Source organism: Desmodus rotundus, chromosome 7, assembly GCF_022682495.2.
Source record: "Desmodus rotundus isolate HL8 chromosome 7, HLdesRot8A.1, whole genome shotgun sequence".
NCBI classification, from domain to species: domain Eukaryota; kingdom Metazoa; phylum Chordata; class Mammalia; order Chiroptera; family Phyllostomidae; genus Desmodus; species Desmodus rotundus.
In genome coordinates, this window is record NC_071393.1 from 38161862 (window position 1) to 38177354 (window position 15493).

Here is a 15493-nt window from a genome sequence, read left to right on the forward strand (position 1 = left end):
ATCAGCAGCGACTCACCTCCAAATAGAAGAAGACTGCGGGCAGCAACTGGAGTGAGCCCAGTGCCCTGCGCAGAGTAGGGAAGCCTGAGGATGGCCATGGCTTACCTTTCTGTGCTCAGTGGACGGATGTGGGCAGACGAGCTGGAATCCAAGCAGCAGCAGGGAACCCAGGACGCTGAGAAGGAAAAACAGCAACAGGCAGGACTGTGAGTACATTCCAGGCAGCAGCACCAGCAGAAGCCAGCATGTCCTTCTCACTATTGGAAGGGAGACACCAGTGCAACCTGGGGCCTGGGATGCGACCCAGCGAAGAGGCAAAGGGTGGCCCATGGAGGGGAGGCAGCAGGGCTGTGGGCAGGGTCATGGCAGAGGAAAGATCTGGAATCAAACCCAGAGATACCACTTCCCAGAGGGGGCTCTAGGTCAGAACAGTTTACCTTTTGAGACTTGTCTCCTTCCTTGTGAATGGGGAAAGCAACAGAAGCTGACTCCGAGGCTCGGGGAGGACTGAGGGAGATTATGTGCCATGCTGGACACAGAGTCGGTGCCAGTGCATGCTTGGCCCTCGTGGAGCTGGTAAGGTCAGGGCTTGGAGCCTGGCCGGGGAAGCTCCTCTCCCACCCCCAGGCTTTCCTTGGTACTTCCTCTGCCAGGGCTGGGCCCTTCGGTGCCACATATGTTCTCCACGGGCGGGATTAGCTGTGTTAAGCCCCACTGTCACCAGCCCTGATTAGGGCTTGTCATCAAATAAAGGGAAGGTGTGGTAACCAGAGCCAGCTGGCCCTGAGACAGGAGGGTGTGCTGGAAGAGCGTGAAGCTTTGGATTCAAACACATCTAGGCTAGAATCCCAACTCCACCCTTCCCATCTGGGGGATCCTGGGAAGGCCGATGTCTCCACACCTTAATGCACCCATCTTCTGTAAGGGTCACGGGCGATGACGCAGGTGCAAACAGCAGCACAGACAGTCACAGGAGACAAGTATAGTCAAGTAAGTTGCCCAAAGTCCCTTGATTTCAAATCGCCAACGGCACTGTTTTAAGCACCCCTGCAAAAGGCCTCTGGCCCTACTTAGCAGTCCTGAATCCTTTCTAGGGTTTAACCCTGAGGGCAGAAGTGAAGCAACCAATGGTTCTCAACCTTGCTGAAGCCTCCAGCATAGCTGAGAGTTTTTAAAAAATGCTGCCTGGTCCCAGGGAAACTCTCTGTGTGGAGGTGGGGATGAGGAGGCAAACCTGGCTGAACCTGGCGTTAGAGCTTATGGTGGTAGAGAGGGCCCCTGGGATCTCCAACAACCCTAAATTCGATGCTAACCCTCATTTGCATGTAAATGAGCCCTGCCCTAATTGAGGACACAGAGTGGACAGGGACAGACTGCTTGGAGACTGCTGGGACAAAGAGCAGGCGAAGGCACGTGTAACCAGGTGTTCAGCGCCTCTTTTCTGCTTTTGTCTTCGAGCTGCAGCTGAGGCCCCAGTGCAGAGGACCCAGGGTGCCCACATGCACACATTCCGAAGAAAAGGGCCCGTGCCTATGCGGACTGAAAAAGGAGGTGCCCCCAGCAACAGGGCAGCGGCCCTGGAAAGAGGGGGATGGCGCTGGAAAGCACAGCTTTTTCTGGTTGTGTCCTTACTGAGACCAGTAGCACGTGCATCTGGGCTCACAAGTCTGCGTTCCTTGGTTACGTGACCTTGCGTAAATCACCTCTGTGCCGCAGTTTCCTCATCTGTAAAATGGAAATAATATCATCTGCCCTGCTGACCTCAAATGAGTGAATGGGCGAGGAAGCACATTATGAACCTCGCCTACAAATCTGAATCATTTGTAACACATCCTGGCACTGTTTACTCATTAAAAAAAAAATTTTTTTTTAACAGCTTGGTGTGGTTTTGTTAAAAAAAACAAGCAGCAGCTCCATAATGTGTTAGACCTCAGCCCTCCCAGTCCTCGGCAGACACCTAAGCCATACATCTGTAATGCAACCAGGAGCAATTCTGCGTAACTGCTCATCCCAGGCTGCGCCTCCAAACTTTCAGGGGCGGCTGGGGCAGGGGAGGAAGTGAACTGGAGAGGGGGAGAGTCTAAGCTTTTCTCTGCCTCAGAGGAACTGCTTTCCAGGTTGCCTGGTCACCTCGACTCCCAGAAATTCCTACAGCTTGTTGCCTCACGTCCTTCGGGTGTCTGCCCAATGCCGTCCCTTCTCCCTGAGACTTCCCCCACCCTGTAAAAAGCAGCACTCTCTCTCTCAGCCCGGATTATATTTTTCTCCAAAGCACTTACTGTCTCGCAGACTACGTCTTTATTCACTTAAAGTGTGCCCTCCACCCACAAGAATATAAGCTCCCTGAGACCAGAGAGTTTATTCCATCTCTACTTTGTCCCCCAGCATCTAACAGAGTGTCGGCTGTATAGTAAGAATTCAATGCACTGAATTAATAATGAATGATGTGGCATCATCTTGACAATTTTTGAAATGTCAAGGTAAATGGAAATAGTGTGAATTACCACATTCAAAACTGTCCAAAGTAACTTGGGAAGGGGAAGCTTTTAAACATTCTTCCATGAAAGATGTATACAAATCAGTAGTGCTTTTGCATTTCTATGCGATGCCCCCCAATTGTTCTCACAGGATTGACACAAGGTACGGCAGCAAAATGCTTGTCGGTGCCTGCGCTGCAGAAATGCATCACGGGTTGTACTTAGATGTTCAAATGCTTCTTGCCTTTATCTAGCTGGGCCCCGGCAAGGCCACAATGCACAGGGGAACCCCGTAACATTCACTCTGGAGGAAAAATCTTAGTTGGTAAATGGGCTCTGCTCTGAATGGGATAGAATAAATTCCCCCAGAGGGGAAATTATTCTTCGGCTGCAATAACAGCAGCTAGAGCAATATATAACCCCAGGGGCCGGAGGGAACTCTGCCAAGGGCTAGAAGTTTCCCACCCCTGCTCAGTAGGCTCTGTTTTGGGGTACCCCACCCTGCTCACACATACCTGTCTAATTGGTAGGCTGTAGCCATGCCCCCACCTCTTCAAAACACCCACCATCTAGCCCAAATCCTTGTTCCTCCTGACCCAGTTCGAAATTAATGTTCAGGGACTGCGAGAGCAAGTGTGTGTCTGTGTGTGTAGCTCGTGTGCTATTTCACTTTGATAGTTTGCTTTGGCAAAGTGCTCCCCAGCTTGCAACGTTTTGACAGATTGAAGGCTACCAGGGCCTTTGGCAAACAAATCACAGTCCCCTCCAAGTGGCGGGGGGAAGCCACATTCCTACCAAGACTTTCCGATTCACCTTGCAGGAGAAACAACCCACCATTTCACACCAATCAGAAAAAGAAAAAAAAGAAGAAAAAAAAAAAAGCTAGGCCATTTCCCCAGCACTGTTCTAGAAGTTAAACACGCCATCATGTCATTTCCTCACGTAGGAAGTAACGCTCACTGAAATTCAGTACAAGAACTCCGTCATTGGAACTGGGGCTCTGGGCTTCTGTGTCTGTCCTGCCCCCCCCACTGCTACCCCCACCCCCTCAACTCCGGGAGGTACTGTGCACCTCAATGGGCTGAATACCACTTGAGCATATCAAGTAACAAAACAAGGAAACAGAAAAAAAAAACCCTTCTTTTCTTCCTTAGTTAATACAACCCAAGAGATATCCGGGAGCAACCTGATCACTAATAAAATTATTCCGACCTTAGCCAGAATCTTAGCACTGAAGTGAAATCTGTACCTACCGTACTCTGGAGGTCAAAAATGTTGCTAGGCATGCATTTTACATGGCCAGCCCAATCCTCCGCCTTCCTCACACAGCAGTTAAGAGGAAAGAAAGCAAGAGCCGGAGGTGGGCTACAAATGACATTAGGCAGTGAAGACGTGGTTACCACCGGTGTCAATTCTTAAAAGGATTATTTCATTTAATCCACAACTGTGCTACCAGACCCTTCTGTAGCACCCATTTTGCAGGTGAGTGAATGGAGGCACAGAGAGGCTGTCACTTTCTGAAGGGCACACACTCCCACTAAGCAGAAAAGCCGAGAGTTCCCGTGCCAGTCGTCAAACCCTTGGCCTGGACCCGTAACCACTGTTGCTCTGGCGCCTCGCTAGGAAACAACACACCTTTAAACCAAGCTTTCGCATTTGATCACATCCATTTTCTCCCCCAGTCTTATGAGGCTGCGGCTTCACACATTCTGTTTTACTCTCTGTCACCGCTTGCAAAAATAATCAGAAAATAAGTGGATGCAATAAAACCTCGTTTATCCAACCTCACTAGAGAACATTAGAAGGCTTAAAATAATTGAAGCTAACCATGTAAACCTCAACCTTAAAAAAACCATCCTATGTATTCCCTCTGCTTCCTTATAGAAAATGTGCTGAGCTTAAGCAACCTTTCCCAGATGGCTCAGGGTCACCGGTGTGCATATCTGCGTGGCACAAGACGGCGGGCGGCCATGGAGCATTGCAGGTTGAAGAGTCCAGAGCCTGGGGCTTTCCGAATCCTGCGGGCCCTCTGCTGTCACTTCCCTGCTCTCAGGCATTGCCTCCTGTACGGTGGATGAGCCTGTGTCCTCTTAATTAGCTCCCTGCAGGTCGGCCTTGGCCTTGGAAGCCTTTAGACAACCAAGCTGCAGCCAAACCAAGACCAGACAGGCTCTGGGGAAAGGGCTGCCTGGCTTTTGTGGGGTAAACGTTTCCATTTTAGAGCATGGACTTCAGGACACCTATTCTAATTGCACACTGGTTTTTATGGCCTGTTTCCGGGTTTTCCACTCTTGTGGCCCTCTGTGTTTTCTGGACTGGGGCCTCTGGAAAAGTGAGGTGTTCTGTCACCACACCGCTTTTTTAAGACACAACATGTTTGGCAAATCCCTCTGCTCTTGAGAAAACGGTTTCTGGTAGATCTTTGCAGCTAGCAGAACAATCAACCCAGTCCGCACTCAGGGCTAATAAATAGCAAGTGAATTAATGAGTAGAAGGATGGAATGAAGAGAAGGAGAAAGAAGGGGGCGGAGGAAGGAAGTATCAGCCACTAAAGAAGTGCAAAGTGCTGCTGTGACTGATTCTTCGTCAATGAGCGTTTCTAAGTGCATCCCAGAATTCTGTTGTGCAAAGAGAAGAGGGAAAAGGAAAACAATCAATCCTGGAAGGAGGATTTCTATAATCGGAGTCATTGGCTCCGGTCCCAGGAGGTCAGTGTTACCTTGAAGCCTGTAAACCTACTTGGGTATGAAAGGAAAGGTAGCTCACGGCCCAGTGACCACACCTTGACTCCACTGAACACTTTGGTACAGAATGTTCTAGCAAACCCCAGAGTCAAGCACTGAGTGATGAGGACATGGTCCAGGTGCAGGGCTGTGCCAGGCACGAAGAAAAATCAGTGCTGTCTGAATGCCTGCCATCGTTTTACAGGACGCGGTTGGCCAGGGCAGTCCTCCAAAAAGCAATTTTATTTCCTCCCAGCCTCTATGCCTACCATTCCGATGGCTCCTACCGGGCTTCCCACAAAACGCTCCAGCTGGTTCTGCCCGGTACGCTGCTCCCCCCAGACGACTTGTGTTCACGCAGAGTAAACCATGGTCCCAAACCTGCCTATGCCAGTCGCTTTGTAATTACATGACGTATCCCAATGATACACAGACCCATGAAACAGGGCTCAAAAATAAAGAGTAGTTGTTAGTTGTTTCTACAAAAAGAAGCTGAATGCTTTGGAAAGATGCAATAAAGGAAAGTAGCCAAGGAAAAAAACCTGCTGGCAAATTAGGTGCGGATGAGACAACTGTAAATGATCAGGGGCAAAAACAATAAAACTCCACAGTCACCCTGTACTCAGATTGCTTTGCGAATGTCTTTCAATTCTCACTCCACTTTAAAGACACCCAAAGGGAAGCCTTAGATAATGCCATGCGTGCGGTTCGTGCAAGAAAGGCAATCGGGGGTTCATCTCTGAATGGGGTGCAAGTCCTAAAAAAAGGACTTGGCCTCACATCAAAAAACTTGTGAGTGAGTGTGCATGTGGTTTGTGTTAAGAACAAACCCTTCAAGGTGTGTGTGTATGTGTCATTTGTATGATTTTCTGCTTTAACCGATTTGGTAATTAACTAGTGATCCTGATCGGGAAAGAAAAACTTTCTACTTTACTTCTTGTACGTAATAGGTAATTATTAATTGATTTGTCCAATGTTCAACAAGTATTTGTTAAGCATCGACTGGGTGGTGGTTTAGACGCAGCGATGCCCACTGTCCCTGCCTGTTAACACCGTGAGGCTGAATACATTTTACCCTCCTCCTCCTCCTCCCTCTGCCCTGCCCCTCCTCTTCTTCCTCATCTTCTTCCCCCTCCCCCCTCCTCCTCCACTCCATTTCTGGGTGACTGGCAGAGGGAGGGACACTGATTGACGTCCTCCAGCCCCAGTCCTTCCTAGTTATCACGTGTTTCTTTACCTCTTTGGGAATCTCAGTTTTCACTGTTCAGTGATACGTCAACTGCTTCGGCCATTCTCTCTTTCTCACGCATACAAACACATTTCCTTCACCCACTTCTTTCTTCTTTCTGTAGTCAGCATCTTTCTCAGTTGCCTGAAGAACAACTAGCCCCGTTTCTCTTTCTCATTTCCTCAATCCCTTTCGGTTGTATTTCTAAGCGAAGTAGCTGACAGGCATTACAGTAATATTACTCACTGAAATGTATATCAAGGAAAAGAAAAGCCTTTAAGTTTCAGAAGACTAAAACCAGACACTTGACCTAGGGCCATCAATCTGTAAAATGCTTAAAATGATCCAGAACTCTCTATAAAATCTATAAAAATCACCATCTATCCTTGTAATCTCTCTAATTACATCTGCATTTCTTCAAAACCTACCATTCAAAGTAAGAATCACTGAGCCAACTTTATTTCTTGCCAGCTTCACCAACTGTTTGGTATTCCTAATAGTTGCGCTTTCTTCTCTGTCTGAATTTCAAACGTAAAATGTAGCCGTTACACCGAAGCACTGCCCAAGGTAAAGGCAGAGACCTGAGCAAGAGCATCATCTCTGAAGAGGCTCCGTGGGCTCCGCCCAGGAGGCACTGCTCGTTGCAGCGCTTCTAGCGGGGACGGTGTTTCCTTCCTCTTGGACAAACACACAAACATACAACTGTGCATGCAAAAGCAAGATGCAAAATTTGGAGCAAGTCTTTACAAATAGAAACACTCTGATTACGCAGTACCTCTCCCTCTCTAAAGACTTGGAACAGGTGACCAGGTGACAAAACATTCCTTAATCTAGCCTTGGCTGACCCTTTGGTTCAAAAGGACTTTGCTTACCATGCATTTTGCCCAGTATCCAGAGCTCACCCAGGATTTTGCGACAGGCTCTAATCATTTCCATCAAGAGTTACAATCTTATGTCTCTTCTGCTACTGCGTTTACTGTGGTTCTTTTTTATTCCACACTCTGAGCGGGGCAGAGATACTCTTGCTACATTACGGCTCCGGGCTGCTCTGTCTCTTGCAATGAGGAAGCTGGCTTTCTGGTTTTCTGTGGCTTGGCAAAAACTGAGCAGGGATTTTTAAACTAAATCTCTGCATATCAGAATTGTGAACCCCCTTAAATGGTTTTTCCTCTCAGGGATTTTCTTGGCAGCTGACTTCCAATTTTGACCTGTTTTCTCTATAGGTGGAGAAACCCTTCAGCTTCTCCAGGGGATCTGGATGCATTTTGGTTGCGTCGATACATATTAAAAAGCCCTTAATAGGTTCATTGCCCATCTACCAACTTTGTCAAAGACCTCTGACTTCCCAGGTAACCAGAGCCTCTTTCCCCAGAACATTCTGAAAAGCATTTAAACAAAACACTCTAGGTTTGTTTTTGTTTTATTTTTGCTTTTTCAGTTTACATGGCTCTAGAAACAGAATGAACATAGTTTGAGTCCCTGGCTTAGGAAGGAGAGCTGATGGAAATCTCGGCTGAGCGCCCCCAAAGAATCCCAGGCCTTGAAGCAGGGCTGGGGCAGTTGCGGGGGAGGGGGCGGGCAGTCCTGCTGAGCAGCCCTTCCCAAACTCTCCCTTAGTGGGACCCTACTGGTGGAGGCCGTTCCAGACTTCCATAGTTCTGGCATACGAGTCGCAAGGTGACGTGTAGCTTTCAACTACTCCCACCCTCATTTCAAGTCTGCGAGCAATTTCTCTGAAACAGTGCACAGCTTGGAGGTGAGCCCACCAAGACCCCCCCGAAGATGCCTAAGGGTATCTTCCTGACAAATGCTCGAGCCCTGGTTGGGCAATCGTAAGTGGCACCATCGTAATAACACACCATGGACTGTTTTACTTTTTATTGTAAGCTCCGGGCATTTGAGCTAATGTATAGTTATTGGGGGGGAGGGGGAGACTGCAAAACATCCTTAGTGATTCGACTTTGAAACAGAAGGTTTTTCCTTTCCTTCCTTTTAGATTCCGAACCAATTAATTTAAAGAATATCCTGAGATTACAAGATGAATTTCATCAAAAAACTGTTACTCGTCACAATTACTTACCTGTACAGATCAAGATTTTCTTAATACCATGCAGCTAAAACAAGTGTAAAATCAACCAGATGCTGAGGCTGGTGTACCAGCTACCAGCCACACCTCCTGATTTCAAATTTTGGTGTTTACCCAAACAGACTCATTGATCTCATAATGTATAAATACTACGAAGTTGAATCCATAAAATAAATTTATCTTAACAAAATACTACCATTGGCTATTTTAAATATTGAGATTTTACATAGGATTTTCACTGAAGACTTTTTTAAAAGGTCTATTAGCTTGAAGTTTGGAAATGGCCTCGACGGCAGGGACAGCGGTTCCCGGCACAGGGCCCTCCTTCTGACCACTCTGAGGGACTGTGGCCCGCAGCAGTCAAGGGCTCCCAGCCCTGCTTTCTCCTCTGCCACTGAGAGATACTACTGCTTGTTCCGCTTACCTCTCATGGCGGATGTCAGGATCAGAGGAAAAAATGTAGGGGAAAGTCATAGATGTTTGCAGCAGAAGGGACTAGAGATGTCACCTTTTAAATAATCCAGATCAATTAAGTCAAAATTTGAGGAGATGCCAACAGAAGACAATATATTTCAAGGTCTTCAGGTAATTTTATTATGCATCCACTGGATCACTTAAATTTGTTTTAATTTAAAAAGGGCAGGATACAGCTCAGAACTCAAGCTACTTGGATCGCAATGCAAGCACCTCTCACCCCAGCACACAGCTCCCGCGGCCTCAGCTGCCCTTCCAAACAACACACTCATCACAAATGTGTACATGGTATATCGGAAATACCAGGGAGATGCAGACCCTCAAAGCTAGTTGCTATAAGAAACTATCGAGTAAAACTCCCATATCAAAATTCTCATTCTCTTTGTAAGAGGTTCTCCACTTACCTGAGTGACCCCATGGAATGGAGAGACATGATGCTGTGGTCCAGGGGAAAAGCAAAGGCTCCTGGGAGATGGGGCCAATTTTCTACAGGTGGGAGTGGTGTTCAAACTCCTACAGAAGGAACAACAATGCTATTTTTAGTGCGGTGCTCAGGAAGATTGTACAGGCTAGCATTCGACAGCCTAAGTAGGCCAATGAAACCAGAAGTGAGCAAATGGAAGACATGAGAACAAAAATTCCACTGACCAGTTATAGTTACCAGATTTTCCGACTGAAGCTTGATTACGTATGAACATGAGGTACCAAACTTTACAGAATACTCAGCACAGTGACTGACCTACAGCTGTCCAATAAATACCTATCGATGATTATCTCTGTGGACCCTGAAAAAGAAAACGCCTACTAAGAAAGGCTCCTGGTGGCTAACTGGATTTAAATTTAAAAAAAGAAAAAAACACCAAAGCCTATCAGCCATTTCTACACAGCGGCCTCTCGCACAAACTGCACTCCAGGGAGAAAAGAGCCTGCCCTGAACTGCCCACCCGCACCGTGTGCCTGCCATCTGAACCAGCCCTTGTAGAGGAGTTCTTCCGGTCCTATTTCAACAAGGCTACTTGACGCTTTCCCCATCCAGTCGGAGCTGTGCAGCTCCAACCAACAGAGCAGTGCCCATCATACTGTGGGGATGTGCAGTCCTCATTTGCATGAGGACAGGCCAATCAGAAACCGGGGACAGGGACTTCTTTCTATATATTCTGTTGGCGTTGAACTGGTGCCAATAACCATTAGTTGACACTTCAGACTCCGAGCTCATGGCCAAGCTGGCATGAGGCAAACCTGCACCGGAAATTTAGCCCCCAGCTGTTGCAAGTTACTTAGCCACAGGAAAGTCATCTTGCCTCTGTGTCTTGGTTTCCCCAATGTACAGCTGCTCTTCTTGTGTTTGGCTCCTCATCATAGCTGTTTCCTTTGAGTGAGAGGTGGATGGCAAGGGCGGAATTGGGGGACCAGCGTTACTCTCAGAAGTGGGTAAAAACACTCACGATACAAAGAAATGATATACTGGCACGTGCTACAACATAGATGAACCCTGAAAATATTATCCTAAGTGAAAGATGCCAGCCACAAAGGTCATATTGTATGATTCCATTTATAAGAACTATCCAGCATAAGCAAACCTACAGAGACACGAAGTACATCAGTGGTTGCCGCCATCTGGGGGTGGGGGTGGGGGGCTCACACGAGGGTACCAGGTTTCCTCCTGGGTGACGAAAACATTCTAATACTAGATTGTGGTGATGGTTGCACAGCCCTGTGCATTACTAAAAGCCATCGAATTGTAGACTTTTAAATTGGTGAAGTATGTTATGTGAATTCTATTTCAGTAAAACTCTCAAAATATCGCCTAGCGAACTCCTGCAAGAGCTGTAACAGCCCAAAGAGTGGACGCGAGCCCAGGGCCTGGTACACGAGTGCCCCTCAGGACAAGGTAGCTCTGACGACGCTCGTGCAAGGAGAGGTGAAGCAACACTTTAAACGTTATCACAGTAACAACAGGAAGGTGACACCCCCTCGCCCACAAATACTACTCTACTCCGAAGCCCTCGCTGAACGGAGTTCCTATGCATTCTCAAGTGATCCAACAGTTTCAGAGTCTACGAACAGCCTCAGGTCTGTCTGAAATGGGATGAACTTGGGAAGCAAAACCACGGCCCAGCCTCCTCTCCCCCCGCACCTCCTTTCTGAGAAAGACAAACAAGTGAAGCACGGTTTCTAGGTGTGCCCAGGGGTCCTCTGTAATACAGCCGCAGCTTTCCAAAATCACTGGTTTCCAAACTCTTCCCAGGACATCACATGTCCTTCTCACTAGGAAGGGAGAATGGGAAGACAGACAAGTTGCAAGGTCGTAACAAAAGACAGTCATGGGAACCAGAAAATTCCATTCGCAGGAGAAAATAATCAAGATTTTAAAAGTTACCACCAGCCCTTTCTGAAGGTTATTAAGAAAGTAAAGCCTCTTAACTATAATCACCCCTAATTAGCCATCAGCAACTCATGAAATTACTCATGGAACTGAAGACCCTTAAATTCTTGGGTCTCAGCCAGAAGTTGAGATCCACGAGGAAGAAAGCCAACAAGTGCAAATTGGAACAGTTAAAACTCCTCTGGAGCTGAGGCCCGGCCTTGCTCTTGGCAGGTATGTGGGAAGATGGGCTATACTTTGAGAGTCAGATAAAATCTTTGCCACGCTCCTGATGATCAGCAACTCATCAATAATTATTTACTCAGTATGTGGTGTCCCCAGGCCCTCTCCGAGGGATTCAAGAGGAGGATGAGTCAATTTGGGATCTCTTTTTATAATTAGCTTAGGTGGGTAAGATTTAGGGACATGGAATTGTCTGGGGAAAGGATGGTGTTGTCCAGAACAGCACAGGGTAAATGTTGTTACACGGAGACCCAACGTACTAATGAAGCCAGTTCAAGACAAGGAGAATCGCTGTATAGGGCTGGTGGGGCACCAGCAAGGACAATGGGACTCAAAGTCAGCCCTTAGCCTTCGCAGGTCATGAGTGAACAGCCAAGACCAGTGGTGTGCGTGCGGCGACCAGAGAGACCTGGGTCTGAGACCAGCACCCCCATTTATTACCAGGTGACCTTTGGCAATTAACCCTTTGTCTTTCCATCTCCTCATCTGTAAAGCGGGGATAACGTTTGCTACAACGCCGTAGGGCTGTTGCATTAATGATTATTTATTGAGACTGTATTACCTGGATGCTAGACCCATACACACATGCCTGGTCCCTGCCTTGAAGGAGCTCACAGTCTCGATGCCAGAGGGCTGTATACTTTAAACAAACTGAAACATAAATAAGAGTAAGAATAAAATTGTGATAAGAACCTTGGGTGAAAGGTCCAAGGCACCTCAGAAAGTGTGCTGGGCAGTGGTCAGAGAAGGTGCCTCTGAGGAAGAGACCTTCATGCTGGGGCTTGAGGGTTGAGCGTCAGCCAGGTGAAGGGAACGGAGACCACTCAGCGAGGGGGCGGGAACCTGGCCATCCAAGGAGAATGTGGGAAGAGCTGACCCCGCATTGACCAGACAATGGAAAATGAAGGTTGAGGGAAACAAGGGAAAGGGAGGTCTCAGAGATGACTCCCTCCAGATTCTGGTGGATGGAGGCAGTGAAGGGAGGCGCTCCCAGAGCTTTCTGGTTTTGACAGGAAAGGAAGGGCACCGCTGAGGGGAGAGCGTGGGATGTAAAGCAGGGTTTCCCAAGTCACACAAGAAGTCAACCAGAAAAACATCTTACATTGCCAAAAGAATTTTAAAATATTTACAACTGCTGCTGATAACCATGAACTTCTGTGTGTATTTTGCCTCAAGATCTTTGCTGAAAATAGAATGAAGCCATCATGATTAGCACGTCATTTGAAACATGGCCTCTTTCATCTTTACCTCCTCCTTTCACAATTTATAACTTCAATATATGTTTTATATGCTCACATAATACACTGATGGGTTAAAAAATAACCGAACATAATGGGAGCCGCACACTCCATCCTTTTTCACTGATGGGGCGGTGCAATCAAAAAAATTGGGAGGCCACTGCTCTAGAATGTTCTTGACCAATTTTTCATCAGATATGATGGGTCAGTTTTTTCCCATCACATGGCTGTCCCAGAAGAGTTCGCACCAGCGCTGCCTCTCCTCGGCGGTCCCTGGGTCTCCATAAATTAGTACTATGTTACATCAGCTCGGCGTTTCAAACTGCGGGCCACGACCCACTAGTCCATCATGAAATCAATTTTGGGGGTTGTGACCTGCACTTTTTTAAATAAACTAAAAAAGATTTAAAAAGAACAGAGAACTACCAACTGGGTAAAACTACCCAGTGTTTACCACACAGAGTAAAGGGAGGTATTTCCCACCCCGGTGCAGTCAGCAAGGCTGGAAGGCCCTGCTCTGGAACCCGGAGGCAGCGGAGGATTACATGGCTGGGGCAAAAAAAAAATCGTGAAGATAGGCAAAGCCATGTTGTCCAGGCCCCTGCAAAGTGGCACCAGGAGAATTTTGGATGAGCTGGGCAAGAAAGGGCCATTGTAGGTTCTGGAGCGGGGGTACCCAATGAAAGGGAGGTTTCCCTAAGATCCGCCTGGCAGCAGCGCGCAAGCGCAGCGCGCGGCTGAGTAAACACGCGGTCTGCGGCGCCGAGTCTGCCTTCTGGGCTTTGCTCCTGCTGATTTATAACCTTTCCTGACAGTGAACAAAATATTTAACAATCTAGTTTCTGTTACAACATATGCTCCCTGGGGGGTGGAGGCCCCACCTTCTCTCCTTTCCACAAAGATCTACAGGAAGGCTGACAAGTCACCTGGTTTGGTCCAGGCCAAAGTCACAGTCCCCACACATCCGGTGCAAGGGGCAGGAGGCTTCAAGGCTCATGATGGCGGGCACAGGGAGAGGGGCCACAGCAGATCTCTCCCAGGGCACAGAATGGCTACCCCACCCCAGAAGGCACCACTGTGCCCTGGACAACGCATTGCTCTGCTGCCCGCACCCACAGCCCACCTCTGGTGTCTTTCCTGCCCCTTCTCCGCAGGCCTGACCAGAACTCCTGGAAGACGCCCCTGATTTTAGGCCATACTCCAGAAGGGAAAGATCCGCTCAGCCCCCCACATCTGGGTTCCTCTCCCCTCGCAGCCACATCCCAACTGCAGGGCGAGTTCCACTTCCCTCCCTTCCACACTCAGGCTTCTGCCCCTGGAAATCCCACAACGTACAGCAACCACCCAGACTAATGAAAGCCTAGTCCCTGGGAGAGACAGTGACTCACCAGCACAAGAACTAGGACCAAAGATTTCAGGAAGAGGCGGTTCCAGAGCCCAAATCAGCTCACATGGTGAGCTTGAGACTCAGAACCTGCCTGTCGCTCTGTGAAAGCTACCTGTGAGGGCCCTGACAGACTGGGAGCCTCCACACAGAGCCCACGTCCCGCCTTGTCCCATGTCACCAATGTCACCAACCCATTTTCTCTGGCCCTTCCGCCATTGTCACAGACATTCCCCTGGCAGAACCGAGGCGCCCTGCTGGCATTCCAGCTGTCTACGCACAGAGTACCAGACGGCAGCTGCCTACATCAGAGTGTGTCTTGCCCACTCTCACGTTCCGTCATCGGAAAAGCGAAAGAAGAGTCAGTTATCAACTTTGACAAAGCCCCTGATATGGGACATAAATCACGTTGTTTAATCCTCACAGCAAAACTGAGGCCACACAGCGGGCTGAGGGCAGGGCTGGGCCTGAACACAGACCACCAACACTGGAGCTGGTCTTCTCACTCTGCTAGACTCTCTGCCTCCCACCTGGTGGAAGATCTCATACAGCTCAACACTCAAAATATAAATGAATGGCTGGATGAACGAATGAATAAGCGGGTGCTATCCCGAAGGACTGGATACCTCACAGGTTTGCTAGGAGACAAAACATTTCGGGAATGGCTGTTTATTGCATCACGAACATCACCCAAAGTACAGCCAAGGCGGGCAATTTAATAACCTATTATTTTGATAATAACAAGGAAACTGAGGACACTAGCAGTGTTGAGTGTGTCAGATGGAGGCAAAGTGCTTTACACACATTAGCTCATGTTGTTCTCACACCCCTGATGGAGGCGCCAGTGGGAAATGGAGGCACAGAGGAGTTAACTAAGTTTTCCCAAGTCACCCAGCTCGTAGGTGCCAGAGTCAGGACTCAACCCCAGGCAGCCAGAGCCCAGGGTTATGCACTTAACCCTCGTTCGGCCGTGTCCTCTAACCCATACAAAGAGGGCTGGCTTAAATGATCAAAACACGGGTTGCTGGTGCGGGTGTTCTCCCAGGTGTCATTGTCAGGGCCAGTTTGGAGGTAAAGGAGCACCGTGGGCCTGAATGCATGACGCCCAGCAGTCACAACACAGCAGAGAGTGGCCTGTGGCCCCTGCAGGCTGGCCCCCACCCTCCTTGAGCGTTTGTATGTGGGGCAGTCAGGTCACCAGCTAATAAGCACTCAATGCCTACTGGCTTAGGCTTCATGCAAGATACTTAATACGACGAGGGGCGTGGGGGGGAA

The 15493-nt window shown here is 48.4% G+C and overlaps 1 protein-coding gene across 3 annotated transcripts in view; it reads right to left on the reverse strand.

The window, feature by feature from the left end:
- Nucleotides 1-15493, reverse strand: part of THSD4 (thrombospondin type 1 domain containing 4) — a 547394-nt gene that overhangs the window by 512278 nt on the left and 19623 nt on the right. For all 3 annotated transcript variants that reach the window (XM_053928849.1, XM_053928850.1, XM_053928851.1), the window contains 2 exons: nucleotides 9393-9501; nucleotides 106-175 (listed from right to left, as the gene is read on the reverse strand). In XM_053928849.1, coding sequence (XP_053784824.1) covers nucleotides 106-175; nucleotides 9393-9421 — 99 coding nt within the window. In that variant the 5' untranslated portion in view covers nucleotides 9422-9501. The remainder of the gene's footprint in view (nucleotides 1-105; nucleotides 176-9392; nucleotides 9502-15493) is intronic.